Consider the following 25,146-nt stretch of genomic DNA (forward strand, 5'->3'; position numbering starts at 1 on the left):
ACACCAAGTAGATGACGCATAGTTTTCAGAAAATACGACAATCGAAATATTTGACTCTTCAATGGCCTTTAAAAGTGCCGGTGAAATTTCTTCACCTCTTCTCAGCTCCACATCATCTTTATAAGTGTTGATTCCTTTTTAATCCAAAGCATGGTAAAGATGACTAGTAAAACCATTGCTGGTATCCTCACCGCGAAAGCTTAAGAAGACATCGTAATGTTGAGAGGTTAAAGAAGAGGAATAGGAGGAGGAAGGAGAGGAAAGGACTCCCGGTAATGCGATGGATAAAGACATTTTGGATGTAAAGTGTAATTAGTTGGAGATGGATATACCGTGGATGACGATTGGGCACCTTTTATAAGTTTAAAGAAGTGGATACCGCGTTGCAAGAGGAACTTCTTAGCAACATTCCGGTCGGTGGGTTGAGCCTCTTTCTTCTCCCTTGGTCAAAGAACGCAGCGGCCACATACTTCTTCAGCAACTTCCTTTTTACTCATGGTGTTGGGCCTCTTTCTTCTCCAGCAAAAATCATTTCTTATTACTTTTTAATTATTTAATGCTGTGAATTACGACATTTTCAATCTAAGAAAAATATTGTTCTTCCTCTTAACTTTTTATGTTTTCTAATCATATATATTCTTTAATTAAATTAATAATCACTTATATAGAATGACATGTATATTGATATAAAATGACAAGATCAGGATTAAATTATTTTCTTATCGCTTTTCGATCCTACCGCGAAATATATACCATGTACATCAAGTAAAATAAGTTTTTTTTAATTGAATAAAAACCAAAATTAATATAATAATAAAGTTTACAAAGCAGTTCAGATGTTTAGCAAAATGTCGCTTTACTTTTATTTCAAAAAATTTTAATTTATCCCATTTAGTCACATTGGTTTATAAATTATGAGATTTGGTTTATAAACTTAACAATTAAAAAATATCATGATAACTTATTGTTTAAATACAAAAGCATATTGTTAAATTTAAATGATGATATACACTTCGTTTGGGAGTTTAGGAAGGAATGGAATATAAAGGAATAGAGTAATTATATTATAGGTTTTATATGAGAGGAGGATGATAAAATAGAATTCGGTGAAAGAAAATGATGAGCAACTTCCTCAATATCTGAACTGCTTTCAAGCGAATTGAAGTCCATGCGTGATTAATATCCTAACTGCTTTCAAGCGAATGCTTTTGGAGTTACAAACGGCCTATGCATTAGTCAAAGAAGGCGGCCAGAAAATTCTTAAGCAACTTCCTTTTTACCCATAGTGGTGGGCCGCTTCTCGAGGTCAGTCAATCAATCAAATTATTATTATTATTATTATTATTTAATAGTATAAAAGACATTAATCTAACAATAATATAATTTTATTTTTAATCATTTCTAATCATATATATTCTTAATTAAATCAATAATCACTTAAAATACACTATATTAACATATATAACATGGCATAACAAAATTCAAATTATCCTTAGATCAAAATTAAGTTTTTTTTTTTTTTTTTTGTTAGTACTGCAAAATACCATATAAAACAAATTTTTTATTAGAGCAAAGAGTGAAAAACAAAAATTAGTTTACATATATATATCTGCAAGTTCACAGCTCCTTCTACCTTTTTAGAACTGCAAAAGAAGCATTCAATGAGATTATGGCCAGGATTGAAAAAGAAATGGGTGGTCGTTAAGCTAAGCTAAACTCTTGGTCCAGGCGTAATTTCTTATTTTACTTCATATCTCTTTCCCCTCACTTTCCTTTTTATCAAAAAATGAAAAATGGTTAATGCAGCCTTCATTTCATACAAAATTTGGATTTTAAAAAAAATATATATATATAGAACAATCCTAAATCTAAATATGCTTCATCAAATCTTATAGGGGAAATCTAAAACAATCCTATAGTTTTTGTTATTGGATCTTATTTCTATTTTTTTTTTTAAATGGTTATTGCATCTTATAATCTCTCTTTTTTTTTTTTTTTTTTTTTTTTTTTGTGAGTTAAGAGGCCCTCTAAATCCTTCCGTTTCAAAGCTTCGAGAACTATTTAGTCTCACATAACAAATCTAAATTTTTTTTTTTCAAAAAATTGTCATCTTTATTCATTAGAAAAATTTACATTCATGATCAGATACATTCTCGGATGTCCCCATATGAAACATGATATCATAAACCAAAATAAAGCCACGTATATCATGTCCTACTTTGTTTAAGATAATTATAATTTTTATCACCTTTCTATTTATGATATTTTTAGGAGATCATGATCATATCTACTTCATTTGGGAGTATAGGAGGAGGAATGGAATAGAAAGGACTGATGATTTTCATACGTTTTGATAATTTTTTACTCGGTACTAAATTTATAAAAGGATGTAAAATCAACAGACGAAACATTTTATGATTGTTTAGACCCAAAAGTATGCTGAAATAAGACGCTCAAAATGAATCAAAGTCCTGTAGGATCAACCCTCTACTGGTTATGGTACATGTTCCTTGAAGGCAATTTGTAGATCTTGGTTTCCTGAGTCTAGAACCATCCGACACGACGTCTCCAAAAACACAATTTCCATGCAAGAAGGTCGTGCCACCATATTGAGTTGTCAACTTTGGAAGTTCCAAAAGAGGAATTATTACAGGGTCCCATGTGAAGATCAAAACTAGCTTTGTATATTTCAGTTTTGGGAGGGCAATTTGAAAGTTAATATAGAACAAAACAAGCAGTTTTGGTAGGTTGATCATTCATGGTGTGTTGTTGATGGCAGTCGGATTCAAGTCGTAATCATGTTCATAAATGGAGGACATCTGAATGATCTTTTATGTTCTCTACATACATGCTTATGTCGCAAATCGACTCCGCAACTTTTATTGTATAATGAGCTTGAGTTATAAGAAAACTCAACATTCAGACCTTTCCCGTTTAGCATAAAAGGCTCTAGAGCAAAGTACTCCGACCATACATGATCTCCAGATTCTGAAATCGATCATTGTCAAGCATTTTCTCGCTATGATATTTGTGCACGCCATTAACAGCGATCTCAACACTAGGAAATGAAAGATCGAATGCAGAGCTTGCAAAATTTGCTTTAATAACAGCACATTGAGCTATTCCTCTGATCTCATCCAACTATAGATCACTCCCATCAATATCTATTTCACATGATTAAGATTATTTGAAGCCTTCTTACAGTGGTTGAACCACTCAAGAATCGTATCTGCCCGGAATATAATGCGGCCAAAATAGTCATTTAGAATCTTAGATGTCCCTGTCAAACATATATCATAAAGTCTCAACCATAAAATTATGAATAAAAACACACAAACATGTAAAAAAGAAGAAAACACAGACATGTCATGACATTCGAGCAATTCAATCCATCTTAGTGCTCTTAAGTTGCTGATTTTGAATTGGAACTTTTTTTGGATGGAAGCTCTAGAATTTCTTAAAGTTGCAGACAATCCGTCAATACAAGGTCTTTAATCCAACAACACTTTTGGTGTGGGAAGACTAACAGTATCTTCCAAACTACAAAAGTAATATTCTGCCTTAAGGAGACCTAATTTTGATTCAAATGTGGCAATGATAGTGATTCTCCACTTGATGAAGTTTCATATTCATTTGTAGACAAAGCATAATGCATACCGCACTTCCACCTTCTTTCTAAGCTCACCAAGCTGCCCTGAACAAGCTCCAAGAGAAACTGTCTTTAGCTGCTGCAACTGAAGAATGTAATTTAGATGTCCCTGCCAATTCCAAACATATATCACTTTCAACTATAAAATTATAAATCAAAACACACACAAACATGTAGCAAAAGAAAGAAACATCACACAGAGAGAGAGAGAGAGAGAGAGAGACCTCAGTCAACAAAGGATTTTCCACATGATTCCCTATATTTACAGACATTTCATAGCAATCGAGCAATTCAATCCATCTAAGTTCTGTTAAGTTGCTGGTATTGAGTTGGAACTTTTTTTATGCTTCTAGAAAGCTTTCCAATGAGGTGCATCCATTAGCATGCACCTGCTCTATATTGGGTGGAAGCTCAAAATTTCTTTTAGATGCAGGCAATCCGTCAACACAAGGTGCTCTAGTCCAAAAACACTTTTGATGCATGTGGGAAGACTGATAACATCACTCGATTGATATAGATCTTCCAGACTACAAATTAAGTAATATAGTGCCATAAGGAGACCTGATTTTGATAAAAGGCTACCTTCATAATTCAAATGTGGCAACGAGACTGATTCTCTGCCACTTAATGAAGTTTCAGATTCAATTGCAATCATCAACATGATACAAAGCCCACCACGTGCCCACCACCAACTAAATCCCACCCATGCTGCGGAAAGGCCAGTTTCATCTATGACTATGCACACCCAAGTCCAAGTTCTAAATCCAAATCTTCATTTTAAATCATCATCAGCCTCCTCCAACTCCACAATGCTCAAGGTTGAAGATCGATCTTTGTGGGTTTAGAAAAATAAATTATGAATAAATAACGATCTTCGAATTAGAATAGTAATAATGTCGCAAAAACATTGACAATTTGCAGTGATTTATATCTCCGCAAATAGTCTTCGTTGTTGTCACAAATGTATACCTACCAACCAAGGTTAATTATTGCTGGTAAAATTTTTCCTAGCGATTTTCTCTCTCTGGAAAATTTCAATTATAATACTGATTTTTTTTGGAAAAATCTTATTTGCAGCGAATATCACTACAACAGAAAGGGTCTTTTGGGACGAAAATTTTTGTCCCAAAAGACCCCAATTTCGTCCCAAAAAATTTTTTGGGACGAAAAAAATTCGTCCCAAAGTCGTTCCAGTATCACTGTGCCAAAAGGTATTTTGGGACGAAAATCACCATTTCGTCCCAAAAAATTTCTTTTGGGACGAAATTGAAGGAAACCGTTCGAACACGTTCGAACGAAAATTTTTTTTGTCACGGTTTAAATTCGTCCTAGAAAATGGTTCGAACGGAAAAAATTTTAAGTTCGAACAGTAGTGACGTGTTTGAACGATTTCGAAATATGTTCGAACACACATGAATTCGTTCGAACGTTATGAATTGTCTTTGTGTTCGAACGTTAAATGGTCAGGTCGAACGGTATATGGGTTCGAACGGTATAGGCTATGTTCGAACACGACTGAAATTATTTACGTTCGAACATTGTGTGATCGTTCGAACTCTACGAACATAAATTTCGTTCGAACATTACGTTTACGTTCGAACGCTATTGTCGTTACATAGAGTTTGAACGTTTTACGTTCGTTCGAACGATATCTCTTTAATTTAAATCAATAATAGAAAACCAAATAGACATTCATACTATTTGAAAAAATACATTAGAAACTATTTAACACTCACAAAAGTGTTAAAATAAGCGCAAACTAAATAAATAACAGTCGAGACGGGCATTGTTCGTACATAAATAGATAATCCCAAAGTCCATCAGTTGCTTAGAGGCCTGTACTGTTGCATAAGCTGCTGCATTTGGTGTTGCATCTGTCTTCTGACCTCTTCTTGTTGTTCTTCATGTTGTTTGAGGCGCATCTCCATATCTGCTTGTTTTACCAATTGAGCCTCTAACTCATGCTGTCTTGCAGTCAATTCTTCGATTCTGGAATTCGCATTCTCTAGCGCTATAGAAGTCATAGATGCATTCCCAGAAGAAGAGGAAGAGGGACCAGGCTTTACACAACGACCCAAACCCCTCAAATATCCTGAACGTTGACCCAGGACTTGTGTAAAAATCTCAATATCACTTGTTGAGGAATTTTGATCTGACGCAGATTCAGCACGTAGGGCAATCATTTTATCCTAGCCATATATAAGATAAAGAATTAATATCGTCATAAATATTCTAATATATTTAATTAAAACAGGTTATAAAACTTACATAATTTTCATGGGCATCAGGATGAGTCCACTCTCCATTACGATCAGTGTGCGATGCAGCATATAATTTTGTCAGATCATAATTAGTATCTGAATCTTGCTACAATAAATGTGTTAAGATATAAAGTCATTATGATTCATCCAAATAATTAACTATATCCAATAAAAAAAATAGCAATACCAATTTCTTAGAAAGGCGATGGAAAGATCTTGAGCCTGCATGATGATTAATCTTCAATTTTGATCTATTTGTTTTGTTTATAGAACTTCGCTCCTGCAAAGAAATTGAAAATATGATGAAGCGAAATGTCAGATAGGACAAGTAAAATAATTAAATTTCATTATACCTGATATGATGGATCCTCAAACATGTCACAAAGTTTTTCCCACTCAGAAGGTCGGACATCCTGGAAAGGATGTTGGCGTGCATCTTCCTTCTTCTCAAACTTATTATAATACTCATGACACCTCGCCTTATATTTACGGAATGCATTACCCATAAGCTCTTCCACAGTCTTACGCTCCTCTCTCCGACCAAAATTTAATTCGAAATCATCCTTAAAAAAATAGTCACAAACACATTATCATTTATAATATTCTAAATTTAAGTAAAATATAGAAATTTATTCTACTAAATCAATGTTTTAAACATTACCAAACAACGCTTCTTGATAAGCTCTTTAACATCTTGGGGGACTTTCTTCCATGAAGTCGTTGCCAAAGGTGCGTAAGTTCGTGTAAGAGCACCCACATGTGATGCAAGCCAAGCTGCTGGTTGTCCTTCGCCCCCAGTATGTTCGTCAGGAATGTTAACCTTGATCTTACCCACCTTCCGATATTTTTCCAACGTCACCCCTCTAGTGGTGCCTCGACCTTGACGAGATTGTACTGTAGATTCTATAAAATATAACATTGTAATCAATTTCATTTTTATCTCTATTATAGGACCTTAATTAATAACTTTTATGAGTATTAGATTTTTACCTTGTTCTGTAAAATCAATCTCTAATGGTGACAATGAAGGAGAGCTAGGAACAGGTGGAGATGGGTTGCGAACTTCCTTCCTCTTTGGCGGCATAATTTCAAACTACTGATACATTCAATAAGTAAAATATTTGTCATCAAGTGTAATGTTAACACATAATTGACTCGTGGCATATAGGACACGCGTTCAACTGCTCATTCTCTCGCCAAAATAATATGCAGTCATTCTTACATGCATGTATTACGTTGTAATCAAATCCGAGTCCTCGTTTCAACTTTTTTGCTTCATAGAAGTTACGAAGTAAAGTATTGTCTGTCGGCAGTGCCTCTTTAAACAGCTCAAATAACATATTGACTGCCTTAATAGATAATCGACACATTGATTTTATGTGAAGCAATCTTACGGTAAACGACAACTTACTATGTCTTCTGCATCCTGGATATAGCTCACGCTGTGAATCATTCCACAAGCGTGCAAAAGTGTTATGGCCCCATCATTTGAGCTTGATGTGTCCGTGTCACCTTCATTCATAAACATTCCCGCACCGATGTCACCTAACATTTCCTCCATATCCTCATCGTAATCATCTCCTACAATCTCTGGTTGTACATCTTCATCGATCTCTTCTTCTTCATGTGGAGCTTCAAATGAAGTTGGATATGGTTCACCGTGTAAGACCCAATCAGTATAACCCTTATCAATACATTTGACAAACAGATGCTCTCTCACCAAGTCTATCTTATGAGAACGCAAATTCCTGCATTCTCTGCATGGGCATCTGATACGCCCATCACTATCACATGTACCCAATGCAAACTCCAAGAATTTTTTAACACCTTCAGCATATACATTGTAATTCTGACCCAATCGATCGCTAACTCTCATCCAACTCTTATCCATGCCTAACTATATTCATTACAAACAATATTGTAATGCATCAGCAAACAACTATGCATCATGAACCAATTAATGAGTATGCCACCTTTCACCGGGTAGTTGGTCCTATCCCGTTCGGTATTGTAAGATCATAGTCGCCAACCTATGATCTATTATCTGTCACGTCCAACAAAATTTCGGCAGCATCTCCCCATAGTTCTCCAAATATGCTTGTTTGGTTGTGTGCACTGACGATTAACACGTCGTTGCACCATCACCGAAACTGCATATCCAGAGAACAATGGATGAATCTACCAAAGTCATAATGTTGGACGACAACAGATATAGTTCTATAGTTTGCGAGAATGATCTTACAATCCCAAACTGTCCACTTTGGACAATTCAAGAGTTATCAATCAAGCATTCATCCGGATTGATAATTCTCGAACAGGTCTAAGGTTTATTTTGATGAACAAACAATGCAAAATATGCTAATATATGTCAAACAATAACAACATATTATTATACAACAATACAACAAAAACTTAATTAGTAGGTATTATTAAATCTTAACTATTTATATTTTAATTTAAAGATTTAGTAGTATTTTAATTTGAATATTAATTTTATTAATTTATATTTAAGTATTTAAGTATTATTAAATCTTAACTATTTATATTTTAATTTAAAGATTTAGTAGTATTTTAATTTGAATATTAATTTTATTAATTTATATTTAAGTATTTAAGTATTATTAAATCTTAACTATTTATATTTTAATTTAAAGATTTAGTAGTATTTTAATTTGAATATTAATTTTATTAATTTATCTTTAAGTATTTAAGTATTATTAAATCTTAGCTATTTCTATTTTAATTTAAAGATTTAGTAGTATTTTAATTTGAATATTAATTTTATTAATTTATCTTTAAGTATTTAAGTATTATTAAATCTTAACTATTTCTATTTTAATTTAAAGATTTAGTAGTATTTTAATTTGAATATTAATTTTATTAATTTATCTTTAAGTATTTAAGTATTATTAAATCTTAACTATTTCTATTTTAATTTAAAGATTTAGTAGTATTTTAATTTGAATATTAATTTTATTAATTTATCTTTAAGTATTTAAGTATTATTAAATCTTAACTATTTCTATTTTAATTTAAAGATTTAGTAGTATTTTAATTTGAATATTAAACTTATTAATTTATCTTTAAGTATTTAAGTATTATTAAATCTTAACTATTTCTATTTTAATTTAAAGATTTAGTAGTATTTTAATTTGAATATTAATTTTATTTATTTAGAATTAACAATATTAAATGGTAGTTGGTCCTAATTATTTGTGATTTAGTAGTACATATAATTTATAACCATACCAAACCTAACGTATTCTGTATACGTTATTGATGTAATGTCATTATCCGTTCGAACTATGAGAACCTATGTTCGAAAAAAATGAATGCGTTCGAACGGTAATCCGAACCCGTTCGAACGTATTCATTCCAGATTCCAGTCGTCTTCAACAACGCCGAAAACTCCATTAATCCCAAACTCTAACAAACACAAACAACAATCTCAAAGCATACAACTTTCTAACATTGCAAAATATAAAGTTCAAATCATACATTTCTATTTTAAAAGAAATACCTGAATTTTTGAAGATGAAAAGGAAATAATCCGAGAATAATCCGAGAATAATCACAAACTATCCTACAAGTAATAATCCGAGAATAATGGAGTGAGATGAACAATTTTTATGAGCTTAAGGGCTAGTTTGAGAAAGAATACCTCTGATATGCGAAAGGGTAATCTTTGGGCGACCACACGGAGCGACAGCAGGAGGAGAGAAACAGAATTGTGAGGTTCTGTCGTGTTTTTGAAGAACATTTCATGTTCGAACGGTTATTTACTAACCGTTCGAACGTGAAAATATTAAGCGGGAGAAAATTCCCTCCTAATTTTCACGTTCGAACGTTAACATATGTGTTCGAACGTTATTGATTTATTACCGCTCGAAAATTAACAGTTCGAACTTTAATTTCTAACTGTTCAAACGGTATTGTAAATGTTTATTTATATTTTTTTTTCATTACACCTTTTGAATAAAAGAACAACATTAATATATATAGACATATTAGATGATACTATAGTTTAATTGGCGGGATATTTTCCCACCACTGCAGTAATCCGTTCGAACTATAACAAATTACGTTCGAATGGTAATCCAGCTGTCTTGTTTTTTGCGGGATGTTTTCCCGCCATTTGCCTTGTCCGTTCGAATGTTTTTTTACGTTCAAATGTTAACATATGTGTTCGAACGGTTTACGAGTACCGTTCGAACACATATCCTTTATGTTTAAATATAACTTTTTTCATCATTAAATGAAAAGTACTATAACATCATATGTATTAGTTATATATACTATCATATATAATGTAATATATACTATCATATATATAGTAATCTATACTAAATATATAGTATATATATATAGTAATATATATTATCATATATGTAGTGACCTATACTATCATATATATTATTAAGATCATATGTATTAGTAATATATACTCACATATATATAGCCTCAAATATACTAAGGTCACATAATAAAGTGTAGAGAAATTTATAAGATGATAGTATATTAGTAAGCTATACTCTATATATATATGTTGTATAATGTCATATATAACTTTAGTAGGTAAAGTATAATGGAATATATAATATGACATATATTAGTTAAGTATAAACTCATACCATATAGCACTACATGCTATTATGTGGTACTATATACATATTAATATCTCATATATAACACTTTGATAGTAAAGTATTATGATATATTACTATTATACTATAAAAAATTATTTTATAAGTTATTATGCTTTCATTTAAAGTATTCTACTATCATAATATATATTATAATATTACATATATATTACAGTATATATAATCTACTATAATAGTATATATATTATAACAATTTATAGGAATATAAATATAGTATACATTTAATATATTTTTTAATAAACTTACAAAACTTCTGTTCGAACGTGAAATAGTAACGGTCGAACGGTTTTATATTAACGTTCGAACTTTAACTATTAACGTTCGAACGGTTATGCACGTATAAGTTATCGCAGGTAGCTCCTTCTCTCACGCCGCCGTCCCCACCGTTTGAAAAAGCGAGAAAACGTTTGAACGCACTACATTCACCGCCGTCTGCCATCGTGATCAGCACATACGTCAATCACTTTTCCTCCCAAGTAAAGGTATGTATTTTCAAACTCATTTTACCGTTTATTTTATAATTTTATAGTTTTATTTATTTTTTTTTTAAAATTGCATTTTTTCATCAATAATTACCGTAGAACATCATAAATCTATCGTAGGATGTTTAGAAATGAAGAGTACTTTATTTTTAGTCGAAGAAACCACGGAATCGATTAATTTTTGAGTATTTTCATGGCCACTGAGTTGACTCAGCCATGGCCGAGTTAGATCTGTTTTACGTTCGAACGGTATTAACCAGTCCGTTCGAACGGTAAACCTGTACGTTCGAACTTGATCGACACGTTCGAACGTTATTAATTGTCCGTTCGACCATATATTTAGACGTTCGAACGCTAATTATTAAATTCATTCCATTAACATTTTATTAGCTTATTAAATTGTTTTCATCGTTTAATTGATTATATGTTCTATCAATTAATTTATTAAATTGCTATTAGTATATAATTTTGTAAATCTTTTAGTCGTAATTAGATTTTATCACTAATCTTGAATGTATATTTTATTTTTAAAATTTCAGGATCATAATAATGTCTTATCGGGGCCGTAAACGTGGTAGATCAGGAGAACCTTCCATCCAAACAGTTCGAGAGCGGACCGTTTTACTTGAGCGACAGGTAAAACTGTCTGATTTTGTCGCTCTTATATGGGAGGGTCATTCCCTCCCATCAGTATTCAATGATCGTGGTTGGGCACCAATCTTAGATCAGCGAGAAGAAGGAATGGAGCTCGTTTCCTTCATTGAGATCGTTACTGAGTTCTATAAAGAGCTCGGTGCTACTAGCCCAGACGATGGAGGGGCATATAGGATCTGTGTCCGAGGAGCTCCTGTTATATTTTCAGCAGACGGACTCGCTGTATATCTGGGTATTCCTAGGCTTCTTGATGCCTATCCAAACCTGCCGCCTAGAGAGTCTGGTCCTTCAGGTGATGCAGCTATGTCTCAGGATGAGGGACTAGATTACACAGATGAGATCGATACACTTGCTGATCACGAGATCAGAGACTTGATTGTTGGTCCAGATGCTCCAGTGTACGATGGCTCCAAGAGTATTAGGCAGGCAGATTTATCTTCATTCTTCAAGATTATGAATTTGATCATTGCCAATAATATTGACCCACGACAGTATAAGACGGAGGTCGGCATGGATCAAACGAGATTTATGATACGGGTCGCTCGTGGCATCCCGATCGACCTCGTTGGTTATATATTTGAGAGAATCCGATTAGAGGCACGGTTCATTATGACAGATATACTTCCGTTTGGGATCCTCATCACTCGATTTTTGCTACATGCCGGGGTTGTGTCCGAACCTGCCAAGCGTTCCCGATTTCCGATGGCACCGATCAACAGCACCACCCTATCACGGAGCACGGGACACTCTAGATTTCGTTTTCGTGGGATTGTTCCTGACAGGGCTGAGATTCAGAGAGATGCGCAGCCGGGAGATACTGGAGTATCGGCTGGTGAGACATCTACACAGGCTGAGACATCACGCACATATATTCGCGAGGAGATGGCTGACATATTGCGTGCTGAGATCAGCGTACACACATCAGCAGTGATTGATGCAGTGCATACTGCAGTGCATACTGCCATGTCTGAGTTGCGTACAGAGATTATGGCTACCGTCTCTGGGTTACGTACAGAGGTTAATGAGTTACGTACAATGATTAATGCCAATAATGCAACTCAGGTCACAGTTAGTACTCGACTGACACAGGTAGAGACACAATTAGCTGCAGTCGAGGATGTGTGTAGAGACCTCGCCTCACAATAGTTTTTATCTTTTATTTATATTTTCTTTTGTTGTAATTATGAACAATATATATGGCATTTTGATAATTTGCTTTATTTGGTTGATTAATATATATGTGGTTGATAATATTTATTTAACTAAAAATCTTATTTAACGTAAAAGAAATTATTAAAATATTTTAAAATTAATTACATAAAATTAATTAATGAATTTGTATATATGATATATATTTTTTATATTTTGAGTTTCGTACCGAGATTAATATTATACCTTCGAATGTATAAATGTGGTGCTTGAATATGTTAACTAAATATATTCCGTTCGAACGGTTTAGAAACCTTCCCGCCAGGATTTACCACCAAATATTTTCCGTTCGAACACAACAAATTCTCGTTCGAACGTTTTTGAACTTTCCCCGCCATAATAAAGTAATTATCCGCCAAATTTTACTGTTCGAACGTATTTTTTCACTTTCGAACAGAAAAATTTTTTTGAGACGATTTAATTCGTCACAGAAAATACTGTTCGAACGGTTATTTTGACGTTCGAACGATTTTCTAAATTCATCTATTTTTTGAGACGAAATTTAAATTTGATCTCAAAAAATGACTTTTAGGGATGAAAAAAATTTCGTCCCTAAATAATTACGTCCCAAAATCTCAAATTTGTTGTAGTGTATACTGTGGCAAATAAACATTTGAAGTGGTAAAACCGACCCAAATAATAATTTGAACCAAAAGGTCATATTTTCTACGGTTTTTGTTGCAAATACTATTTGCGGTGAAATAATTTTGCCACAAAAAGCCTATAAAAAAAAAAAAATCTTAACAAATGAATATATAAGAAATTTCTTCTAAATCCATTTGTAATTTTTTTTTTTTTTTTTTTTTTTTTTTTTTACTTTTAATAAAGGGAAGCACGCAATAACAAATATCAAAAAATTATAAACAATTTATAATTAGTAATTACATAGAAACCAAGACATGACAATTACAAATAAACAAAGCAAACTTTTTTTCATGAAGAGCTCACGATTCCCATGAAAAGAATGGTGCTATATCTCCTAATCCTTTCTTTAAAGTTCCTGAAAAGACGGTATTTTCCTGAGTTACGCAGATGTTTTAGACGAATATGGATCCAAGAAACTCTGATCTCTTAAACACATACGTAGCTATGTTATCAAACTGGAAGGAAAGAAGCAAGATGAGAGATAATGGCTCGCCTGCACAAAAGGCACCCTACTGTTGGAGATAATAGAGCACTATTCTCTGGAGACAATCAAGGCAGCAATCAAACAGAAAATCAATCCAAGCATCAAGGAGCAATACACGGCAACAGATGTTGTACAAATGTATAGGAGTTGATTGCTTGTAAATATAGAATGTGTAGATATCTTTCCTTGTATAGCTTGTACTGTTATTGTTAGCTTTTAATACTTGTAATAGTTTTCTATATAATGAAGAATCCTACGCCATAAGCAATTGCTGTGGTTTCATTATTATCTCTAAAATCCTCTCATGGTATCAAGAGCACTATAGGATTAACCTCCACTCGATTCTATGGCCTCAGAAAATTCTTATACACTCTCCTTTAATACTATGGTTCACATGGTAACAGTCAAGCTATCATAAACCAATTTTCTCCTTTAGCACAGCCAAGTAGTTGCCCTACTGCAATGTCAAAAATACTATGGATATGTTGATGGCTCAACCCCTATGCCTTCCACTACCACTGATTCTGTTAAGAGGTGGCTTGAATTCAGATTGAACAGTGCATGTGTCGTAGGTTCACTCGAGCAGAGGTTCACTCGGCTCGAGCGAAGTCAGACAGAGAGCTTCGCTCGACACTCAGTTCGAGCGAATTCAGACATAGAGCTTTGCTCGACATTCGCTCGACATTCAGCTCGAGCAATATCCAAGTCAGAGAGCTTCGCTCGACACCCAGCTCGAGCGAGTTCAGGCAAAGAGCTTTGCTCGACTCTCGCTCAACTGTTGGCTTGAGCGAAGTCAGAAAACCTACGCTCGCTCGACACTCGCTCGACGTTCGCTCGAGCCAATGTTCACAAAAGTGAATTCTCACTTTTCCTATAAATATCAAACGGCGCCTCCTTCTTTAGATACACTTCAGAAATCATTTTTCTCTTGTTTTAAGTGTTTTCTTGAGAGAGAAGTCTAGAGTGAGTTTGAGAGATAACTTCCTTGTGAAGTTTTGTTGTATTCATCTGTACTCTATCTCTGTTGATAGTGAAATCTTCGATACCAACCCCACCAGTGGACGTAGGCTCATTTTGAGTCGAACCACTTAATTCTTGGTGTTCTTTTTGTGTGATTGTCATCAATTTCTTTCGTTTACTATACTTCAAGTTAGTCTTAGATCTACAGTTATTCCCAACAGATTCCACAGCCCCAACCTTTGGAAGCAAAATGATCAACTAGCCATGAGTCTGCTTCTTTCCTCTCTCACGGAGGAAGCACTCTCTGTTGTCATTGGACTTACAACATCAAGAGAAGTCTGGAACGCTCTTGAGACTACCTTTAGTCACAAATCTAAAGTTCATGAACTTCAAATCAAAGATGAACTTCATCCCATGAAGTGTGGCTCTCACAGTATTTTTGAATACTCTCAAGTATTCAAGGCTCATTGTGATCAATTATCGGCAATGGGACGTCCAGTTGAAGACACTGATAAAGTGCATTGGTCTTTACGTGGTCTAGGCCACGAGTTCTCAAGTTTCTCCACCACTCAACTATCTTTAACTCCTATCCCAAGTTTCAAAGATAGTGTACCTAAAGCAGAAAGTTTTGATCTTTTTTCCAAGTCTATTGATCAAAATGCAGGTGGTGCCTCTGCCTATGTGGTTCATTCCTCCTCTGCATCTTCCAACCGAAATGCAAGGCCAAATAATCATCAAAACAAATATAAAGGAGGCCAATCAAAGGGAGGAAATCTTGGCAAGCAGTAGTATAGGAGACCTCCTCGATGCCAAATATGCCTTGAAGAAGGCCATTATGCCACGGACTATAAGATCAGATACACAAAATCTGATGCAAACCTTGCTGAAGCACTTGCAAATTGCACCATCAGCAACGACACATCATATTGGTACACTGATACAGGCGCATCTGCACACATGACTTCCAATGTGTCTCAACTTGATAAGGTGGAACCTTACATTGGTAAGGACAGAGTTATTGTTGGTAATGGATCCTCCCTACCCATTACACACATGAGTTCTTGCTCTCCCACTCCAACTCTTCATTTAAATGATGTTCTTGTGGTGCTAAACTTAACTAAAAATCTGCTTTCTATCAGTAAATTAACCAATGATTTCCCTTTGTCTATTTCCTTTACTGACAATGATTTTATCATACAGAATCTTCAAACTCGAAAGGTGGTGGCAAGCGGTGATCGTGTAGATGGACTCTATGTACTGAAGCGTGGAAACCATGTTTTTTCTACTGTCATTAGCAAGCATAATTTATTTCTTTCCTTTGACACTTGGCATGCCCGTTTAGGCCATGTATCATCCCAAATAATTTCCATGCTTAATAAGAAAGGTCTTCTATCTCTCACCTCTATATTGCCAAATCCATCTTTGTGTGTTAGTTGTCAAAAGGCTAAAAGCCATAAACTGTCTTTTCCGACAAGTGATAGTCGATCCAAAACAAATTTAGGACTCATACATTGCGACTTATGGGGCCCGACACCAATAAATTCAATCTCTGGATATCGATATTATGTTATTTTTATCGATGATAACTCTCGCTTCACTTGGTTCTATCCATTAAAGCACAAAGCTGATTTTTATCAAACTTTCATAAAATTTCAAACACTTGTTGAAAATCAGTTCTCGGCAAAGATAAAAAAATTCCGAAGTGATGGGGGAGGTGAATTCACAAGTACCATTTTTCAATCTCACTTAGTCAAGTGTGTATTCACCATCAGCTCTCTTGTCCCTATACACCCTCTCAAAATGGTAGAGCTGAGAGAAAACACAAACACATCACCGAGATAGGCCTAACAATGCTTTTTCATGCCAATGTTCCTCTTCATCTTTGGGTTGAAGCCTTCAATACAGCAGTATTTACAATTAATCGCTTGCCCACACTTGTCTTGAATGGGGCTTCTCCATTTGAAATTATGTATGGTAATTCTCCACCCTATGCAATATTTCGAATTTTTGGCTGCTTATGTTTGCCATACTTGCGAGATTATACTAAACACAAGTTTGAACCAAGAAGTCTCTCATGTATTTTTCTTGGTTACAACTCATCCTACAAAGGATTTCGATGCTTAGATCCTCAATCACAGCGAGTATTTGTCACTCGACATGCTCGGTTTGATGAGACAGTTTTTCCATCATCTTCATCTAATATGCAACCTTCTCATGCACTCTCAGATTATATTTCTTTTCGTGATCCCAATCCATCAAAATTTCCTTTGTCCAGCACTAATTCTTCTGCAGGCTCTCGGCCATTACCATCAATTACTCCATCCAAGCCATGTAAATCATGTGCCTTGGAGTTGAACACATCTCGGAGTTCACCAATATCACTGCCTCATGTGCCTACTCCAATAGCTGAGCCAGTTCCAGATTTGCCTCTTGTGTCTACTTCAAGAATTGAGCCACTTTCAGACATGCCGATTGCACCAGCTCCAAATTCTTCAACAAATCAGAATTCTCATCCCATGTTAACCCGTGGAAAAGCTGGTATCTCAAAGTCCAAACATTACAATTATGTTTGTCAAATTCTTTCCTCTCATTTATTATCATCACATTAGTAATGAAGGAGCCAAAAAGTTTCAAAAGTGCTGCCAAATCACCTGAATGGCTAGCTGCAATGGAGGATGAGATTTGTGCTCTCACTCACAACCAAACATGGGAACTAGTTCCTAGACCACCTGCTACTAATGTGGTTGGATCCAAATGGGTTTTTCGGATCAAATATCATTTGGATGGCTCCATTGATAGGCTCAAAGCACGCCTTGTTGCCAAAGGCTATACTCAACTCTATGGCCTTGATTTTAATGACACATTTAGTCCAATTGTTAGAGCTTCTACAGTTCGCATTGTGCTCTCTATTGCAGTATCTCGTGGCTAGAACATACGTCAACTTGACATTAAAAATGCCTTCTTGCATGGACTTCTACAAGAAGAGGTTTACATGGAACAACCACCGGGGTATATCGATGCTTCTCATCCAAATCATGTTTGTCGTCTAAAAAAGGCGATCTATGGTTTGAAACAAGCACCTCGAGCATGGTTCCATCGCTTTAGCAATTTTTTAATCAAAATTGGTTTCAATTGCAGCAAAGTCGATTCTAGTTTATTTGTTCATTCATCGGACAATGGCATCATTTATTTACTCTTATACGTGGATGATATTGTCATCACAGGCAACAAGGTGTCTCTCATTGACACTTTCATTAACAAGCTACGGCAAGAGTTTTCTATGAAGGATCTTGGCAATCTAAATTATTTTTTGTGCCTAGAAGTTACTCATACTAAAAAGGGAATATTCCTCAGTCAAGTGAAGCATGCAAGAGATATTCTGATCCGAGCTAATCTACATGATTCAAAGCCAATTGCAACACCAATGATTGTCTCCAATCATTTGACTACTGATGGTCCTCTCTTTCATTCACCAACAACTTATCGATCCCTTGTTGGTGCACTGCAATATCTCACCATTACTCGGCCGGATATTACACATGCAGTAAATTCAGTAAGTCAATTCATGCATGCACCAAGAGAACAACATTTTCAAGCCGTAAAAAGAATTCTCAGATATGTTAAAGGAACTCTCCATTTTGGACTCAACATCAGTCCATCAAGCAATCTCAACATCTCAACTTTTTTAGATGCCGATTGGGCTGGTTGTCCCCAAACCAGTCGATCAACATCAAGATATGCCATTTTTCTGGGTAACAATTTAATCTCATGGACCTCCAAAAAGCAGTCCACAGTATCTCGGTTTTCTGCAGAATCTGAATATAGAGCATTAGCACTCACTACAGCTGAAGTTAAATGGTTGTTAAACATTCTTCATGATTTACAAATTCAACCAATAGAACAGCCGACTTTACTCTGTGATAACACAAGTGCTATTTTCATGACTCGAAACCCAGTAGCTCAACGAAGGTCCAGGCATATTGATATTGATATTCATTTTGTTAGGGAATTAGTCTGCAATGGTATATTGAAGATTAAACATGTGCCATCCACTTTGCAAATAGCAGACATATTCACCAAAAGTCCATCAAAACCCATGTTTCTGCTATTCCGATCCAAGCTTCGCGTGTTGCCAACCACGCTTGACTTGAGGGGGGTGTTGGCGATAATAGAGCATATTCTCTGGAGACAATCAAGGCAGCAATCAAACAGAAAATCAATCCAAGCATCAAGGAGCAATACACAGCAACAGACGTTGTACAAATGTATAGGAGTTGATTGCTTGTAAATATAGAATGTGTAGATATATTTCCTTGTATAGCTTGTACTGCTATTGTTAGCTTTTAATACTTGTAACAGTTTTCTATATAATGAAGAATCCTACGCCATAAGCAATTGCTGTGGTTTCATTATTGTCTCTAAAATCCTCTCACCTACAAACATCATAACTCGTACAAAGCCTGGAGTGCAACTCCAATAGCTGCCACATTCTTTTGCAATGAACGCAGCATCCAGGGACTCTCAACTTGCAAACAGCAAAATCTCGTCAGAATCTCCAAGCATATTTAGCATGCACATTGATGATGCTATATTATCTAATCACAAATTTATGCTATATTATTTGATCCCTAGAGTAGAATCATCATAATTAATTGCCCAATTCGATTTCTCATTACAACAACATAAAAAGTTGATTTGACATGCTCTGCTCACTGCTACTTATAGAATGTGAATCATCCTCTACTAAAATGACTTTTCCATTCAAAGGATACCTAGCCTATTTTGTTCACACAATTTCATCCAAAACCGAATCCTCACCTTTTAAAATATGCTCAAGTTAATATAACTATACAAACAAAACCCATTGTTATGTTACATGTAAAAACCATTAAAAAAGAAAGCAAAATTCTGGCTATGCAGAACAAACTAAGATATTCTAAGGCAAACATTTTTCCTGAAAATTCTTTTCCCCAGTGGGGGAATAAAGGAGGAAGCATCATCACATTAAAAGAGGTGCTCATGATCTTCAGAAAGTATGAAATGCTTTAAGAAAAGAAAAAAATCAGTAAATTGGGTCAGAGTTTACTAAAGCTTCTCAAAGCATCTTCCATGCTGATCAGAGTTTACTAAATGATATCCATAAACTTACTTGATGATATATAAACTGGAAGGAAAGAAGCAAGAGGAGAGAGTTGTAATCATAGGATCATGGGAACATTGACCAGGGCAAAAAGCTTTGATGTTGTTGTTTTTGCAGAGGATAGCATCCACTGGTACTTCATCCTGCTCTCTTTGCATCAAAATTTAAGAAAAGAAAATAACAAAAAGAACTGCTTTTCAATGCACTGCTATCAGTAAAATTAAATCATTGAAAAATAATAAATACACAACACTTTACACAACACTTTATACAACAATATTTGAAAGGAGGGCTATTTTTGTAAAATATCTTAGAAAACTAACATCATTTTACAAAAATACCCTTATTTTATAACATGTGTTGTAAAATATGTTGTAAAATGTGTTGTGTGAATATCACTACTCTAAATCATTATCCCACAACGCAAAGGACAGAATACGGGTATTCCAATCAGATTAAAAATTATATTTTAATAATATTTTTATTTTATAATATTTTTATTTAATGTTTTCTCTATCCTTTTTCAAAACCTCATTTAATATTTTAAATAAAATCATTTTATTACTATTTACAAATTATCTAACTCATCTCATCCTATCTCATCTCAACTCTCTTAATGATTAGACTAAAAATTGTCTTTGAAATAGTGGTACGGATTCCAATCTCTTATCAAACTCAATACTTAGAAAAAGGGACAAGAAATGGAATTTGAAGTATAGTGGAGAAGCAAATTAAGCCATTGTATATATGTTGTCATTAATCTTTGTTCCCTATTTTTATTCGTTGAAGTCTTTTTTTTTTTTTTTTCAGTACCTCTCATTTAACACTCCTCGTAACTTAGATTATAATTTATAACGACGATTTTTTGTTGTCGCTTTTTTTTTTCCTCCATTGGTTTTTTTTTTTTTTTTTTTTTTTCTTACTTCACCCTCTTGTGGGTTGCTGAGAAAAACTGATATGGAAGGAAATAAAATTGAGATTTGAAATATGATTTCTTTCTAATACAATTAAAGGAAATTATCTTTTGGGAGGGTTAGAGGATTGTGGATTCATATCTTAGTCTCCGCTGTGTTCCAACCTTTCCCCATCATCCAAACTGACCATCGGTATATAGTAATGTCATGAGTTCAATCGTATTCTGTTTCTGTGTTTGTTAAAAAATTGCTCTGTATTTATTTGCGTTTTGCTCTTTCGAATTTTATTTACTGTGATTTTTTTAATTTATTTTGGGTTTATGAGGTCTTGGGTAGCCTTATTAGTCTTTATGTAGGGCTTTAATTTTCTTGAGTTAGCCAGATATGGGTATATAATATTAAGGCATATTTAAGGAAACAGAGGACATGAAGAAGAAATTTGCAGATAATGAAACAGAAAAAATTGACCCTTTCTTCGGAAGTCTGGTATAGCATAATACTCCTTTATATTTTTTTGGTGGATTTGGTTAAATATAGTATCATGAAATTCATGGCTTAGGCCATCTTGTAAATACACTTCCATTTGCTCTTTTTTGTTTTTTCAATGAGCCAATGTTCTTATTGATTTTGCCATTTGCAGACGGAGGAGGAACTGCCGACTGATTTTGAGCCACCAAGCCAAGAGTTTTTTTTTTTTTTTTGGAAAAAAAAAAAAAGATGTTATCTCAATTTTATTGATTGTCCTTACTTATGGTAGAGGAATATCATCAAACAAGCAGGACACGTAGAATTTACAAATATTCAAGAGATGAGATGAAATAAAAGCAAACTAAGGTGCTGAAACTTAATAGGAATCAAGGGCTGAGGTTGCTGAATTTTTTCTGCACTGGAAGGACAGCCAAGAGCTTGTGTATTTTCTTGTTTTCAAACCTTCCCTCTTTCTAATACATTCCAAATTGCACAAGCAAGGATTTAGAAGTGATCAAATGGAGATAAACAAGCAAGAGAGTCAACCAAACAGAAACTAGTAGGAAGGAATCAATTGCATAAATTTAGAGGAGGAAACGCATTCCAGAAAGAGTTTGCTGACTTGTGGTTTGAACAAAACAGAGGAGGAATGGAAAAGCAAGTGGCATGAACAAAGGGCGCTGATCTCAAGTGAAGGAGCCGAGCCATACACTTGGAGCAAATTTGATCAAAGGGTGGAAACAAAACATTCAGAAATAGGAGAGAGAGACACAAGGAAAATAGAGAGGAAAGGGAAATAGACTAAATGCAAAAAATAGAACTTTGTTTTCTTGATCTCAAAATAATATTTTTCATCATGAAATAAATGATGAGTTTTAATAAATATTTCTCAGAGAAATTAATCCATCTAAATAAATAGAGTTTTTAACATAAAATAACATGATGAATATTTAATAATATTCCTAAAGAAAAAAAAATTACTTAAATAAAATAATTTTCTACAATTATATTATTTTCGTAGCTCCAAAATTAAAGAGGCTTACTTCAAAAATTAGGTTTGGTTCAATAATACTAAAATATCCCATTAAAATAAGTTTTGGACTCATAAAAATATTTAAAAGATTTTAAAACAATTGGCTCAATTTAAAAATTAGCCACTAAACATAAAAATAAGGATTCAAGATTTAAAACGTAAAAACGAGACTCATGACCAATCGAGAAGAAAATGAGCGGTTGGTCACAAGTAGTAAGTGAATGTGTGTCAAAATATATAATATATATATATATATATATATAGTAGTTGGGTGACGACAATCAATTAAATGCTACTACCTTAAAGGAAGAACAAGAAAAAAGAAATTGCAGACTTTGTTCAACCAGATTGAGTATTGCTTTATAATTATAAACAGTAAATTGAAGAATGACAGAGTTTTCCTCCAAACTGGCTTTATAATTAGAAGGACTATTGGTATAATTGGACAATGTGATAGTGCTTCTTTGCATTGAAAATTATGTCAGTGAACACATTGAAAGTGATTACAAAACAGAGGCAGAAATTATATGTATGTATACATGCATGACAAAAATGCTATGTTTATAAAGAAACATATATAGAGGGCCTACCAATTCATGAACTAATATACATGCACATGTGAGCAAACATATTTTAGAGAGAAGATCAGTACCATGTAGATGAACGGCCAAGCTGGCCTTCTGTACAGAGTCAAATGCCTAGAGCTTCTCTTCTTTCCTATAGTAGTAAGCCACCAGAGGAAGCAGATTTGGGTGTCTCAACCTCCCTAGCTTGCTCATATGCTCTTGAAACTCCTTTTTCCCCAAATTATTCATTTGTTTGAACCGCTTCACAACCATCACCTGTCCATTGTGCAAGGCAGCCTTGTAAGAAGACCCAAAGGATCCACTGCCCAATATCTCAGCTGAGGCTTTAAGCAATTCCTGCATATCAAACTTCTCCCTATCTCCCCTGACAAAGGTCAGCTTCACACCCGCAACCTTCTTGGTATTTCCACTGCAGTTTGTTGAGTCTTTCCCTGATTCGCTCGATGCCTTTATGCCTGATTTCTTTTGCAAGTTTGATGGCTGTACTGGAGCCTTTGTCAATAAAGATGGTTGCCTCTTGTGGTTGATGAAGACCACTATATTTATGCCGACTGTTGCCATCGTTGCAAGTATAACAATCACTAGGATACTTGGAATTGAGCATTTGTCACAATTACCCATAGGCTTTCCACATAGCTCTAAATTTCCTGCCATTGATAGGACAAAACATCACTGCCTGAATGTTTTCACACATATTTACCTTTGTATATATATGCAAATGTGGGCTTGAGGCATTATTGTTTCATGTGGGTTTTCAGTTCTTTGTAGGCTTAAGTTGGCTAATCAATTTCCAATATTAGAGTGGAAAGTGCTAGATGCCAATGAAGCCTTGAGATGATCATATATATATATGTTCAGACATTAGATTCAACTGAAAAGTTTTGAGATCTAACAATTAATCACTATTATAATTACCATAACAATATAGAATCCAGTAGATCACTTGTAGGCTTAATCAATATTTTAGAGTTTGTTAGAAGCAGCCATTTTCTGATAACTCTCTGAAGAATAAATACAACAACTGAAGAAACACGTTTGTGTAAGTACATATACATGTACATGCACATGATAAATTATATATAAATATATATATATATATATATATATATATATATATATATACAGATGATCTCATAAAAAGTTGACTCACCAGAGAAGGAGCTTGAATCCATCCCACTTAAGGCTATTTGGAATTGGACCCTCCAATTCATTGCCCGATACATAAAAATAATTCAATGACGCCTGTTGAAAATCTGGTATCTGACCATCAAAATGGTTATCCTCAAGCCTTAACTCCAAAAGCTTTGGCAAAGTTATCAATCATGTAGGAATACTACCAGCAAACTGATTATGAGCCAAATGCAGTCTCTTCAACCGCAACATACCCGAAAAAGCATCATAAGGAATCTCCCCAGAAAAATTGTTGTTTGATAAATACACAGACCTTAATGCACTGAGTTTCTTTAAATCTGGCAATGGACCATCAAAGTTGTTCTTCATAAAGCTTATAGTTCTCAAATTCGACAGTAACCCGAGCAAGTCCACATCAATGAAACCATTTAGTCCCATATTCTCGAGTCATAAACCCTTAACTTTTCCTTTCCTACAATGAACACCAACCCACTTTACATTATGCTCAGAACATGGTGTTGTTGAGCCATTCCAGCTGATTAATGCGTCATTGGATTGAAAGGAGGCCTGGAACTTTAGGAGGGTTTCTGATTCTGATGCCTCAGAAGAAGAGACCACAAATATGACATGCAAAAACATGTAAAAAGTAGCAAGCAACGACGGCGTATCCTTACTTGCTGCCATTTCGTACGATAGCACTCGCGTTAGCCCGGGGCGGCATGCACGCCATTAGAGCGGGTTGCTGCAATGAGAATGGGTGCTATAGAAGGGTGAGGAAGGCCTGGAAGAATGGTGGCAAGGTTGATGACATGAGAGAGAGAGAGAGAGAGAGAGAGAGAGAGAGAGAGGAAGACAGAGAGAAACA

At 34.6% G+C, this 25,146-nt stretch overlaps 2 protein-coding genes and 1 long non-coding RNA gene across 3 annotated transcripts in view; 1 reads left to right on the forward strand and 2 right to left on the reverse strand.

Moving 5' to 3' along the window:
- LOC121242440 (disease resistance protein Roq1-like) overlaps positions 1–25,146 on the reverse strand; it is a 38,626-nt gene that overhangs the window by 4,024 nt on the left and 9,456 nt on the right. The window lies entirely within an intron of this gene.
- Positions 1–25,146, forward strand: part of LOC121242836 — a 26,575-nt gene continuing 1,429 nt past the window's right edge. Inside the window, exons 1-4 of the long non-coding RNA XR_005935993.1 lie at positions 1–421; positions 10,332–10,338; positions 14,653–14,656; positions 17,637–17,644. This is a non-coding gene — a long non-coding RNA (uncharacterized LOC121242836). The remainder of the gene's footprint in view (positions 422–10,331; positions 10,339–14,652; positions 14,657–17,636; positions 17,645–25,146) is intronic.
- Positions 22,973–25,146, reverse strand: part of LOC121242832 (pollen receptor-like kinase 1) — a 27,894-nt gene continuing 25,720 nt past the window's right edge. Inside the window, exons 4-5 of the mRNA XM_041140797.1 lie at positions 24,301–24,722; positions 22,973–23,797 (exon numbers count right to left, since the gene is read on the reverse strand). Of these exons, the coding sequence (XP_040996731.1) occupies positions 23,262–23,797; positions 24,301–24,373 (609 nt within the window). The 5' untranslated portion in view covers positions 24,374–24,722 and the 3' untranslated portion in view covers positions 22,973–23,261. The remainder of the gene's footprint in view (positions 23,798–24,300; positions 24,723–25,146) is intronic.

Source organism: Juglans microcarpa x Juglans regia, chromosome 8D (assembly GCF_004785595.1).
Source record: "Juglans microcarpa x Juglans regia isolate MS1-56 chromosome 8D, Jm3101_v1.0, whole genome shotgun sequence".
NCBI classification, from domain to species: domain Eukaryota; kingdom Viridiplantae; phylum Streptophyta; class Magnoliopsida; order Fagales; family Juglandaceae; genus Juglans; species Juglans microcarpa x Juglans regia.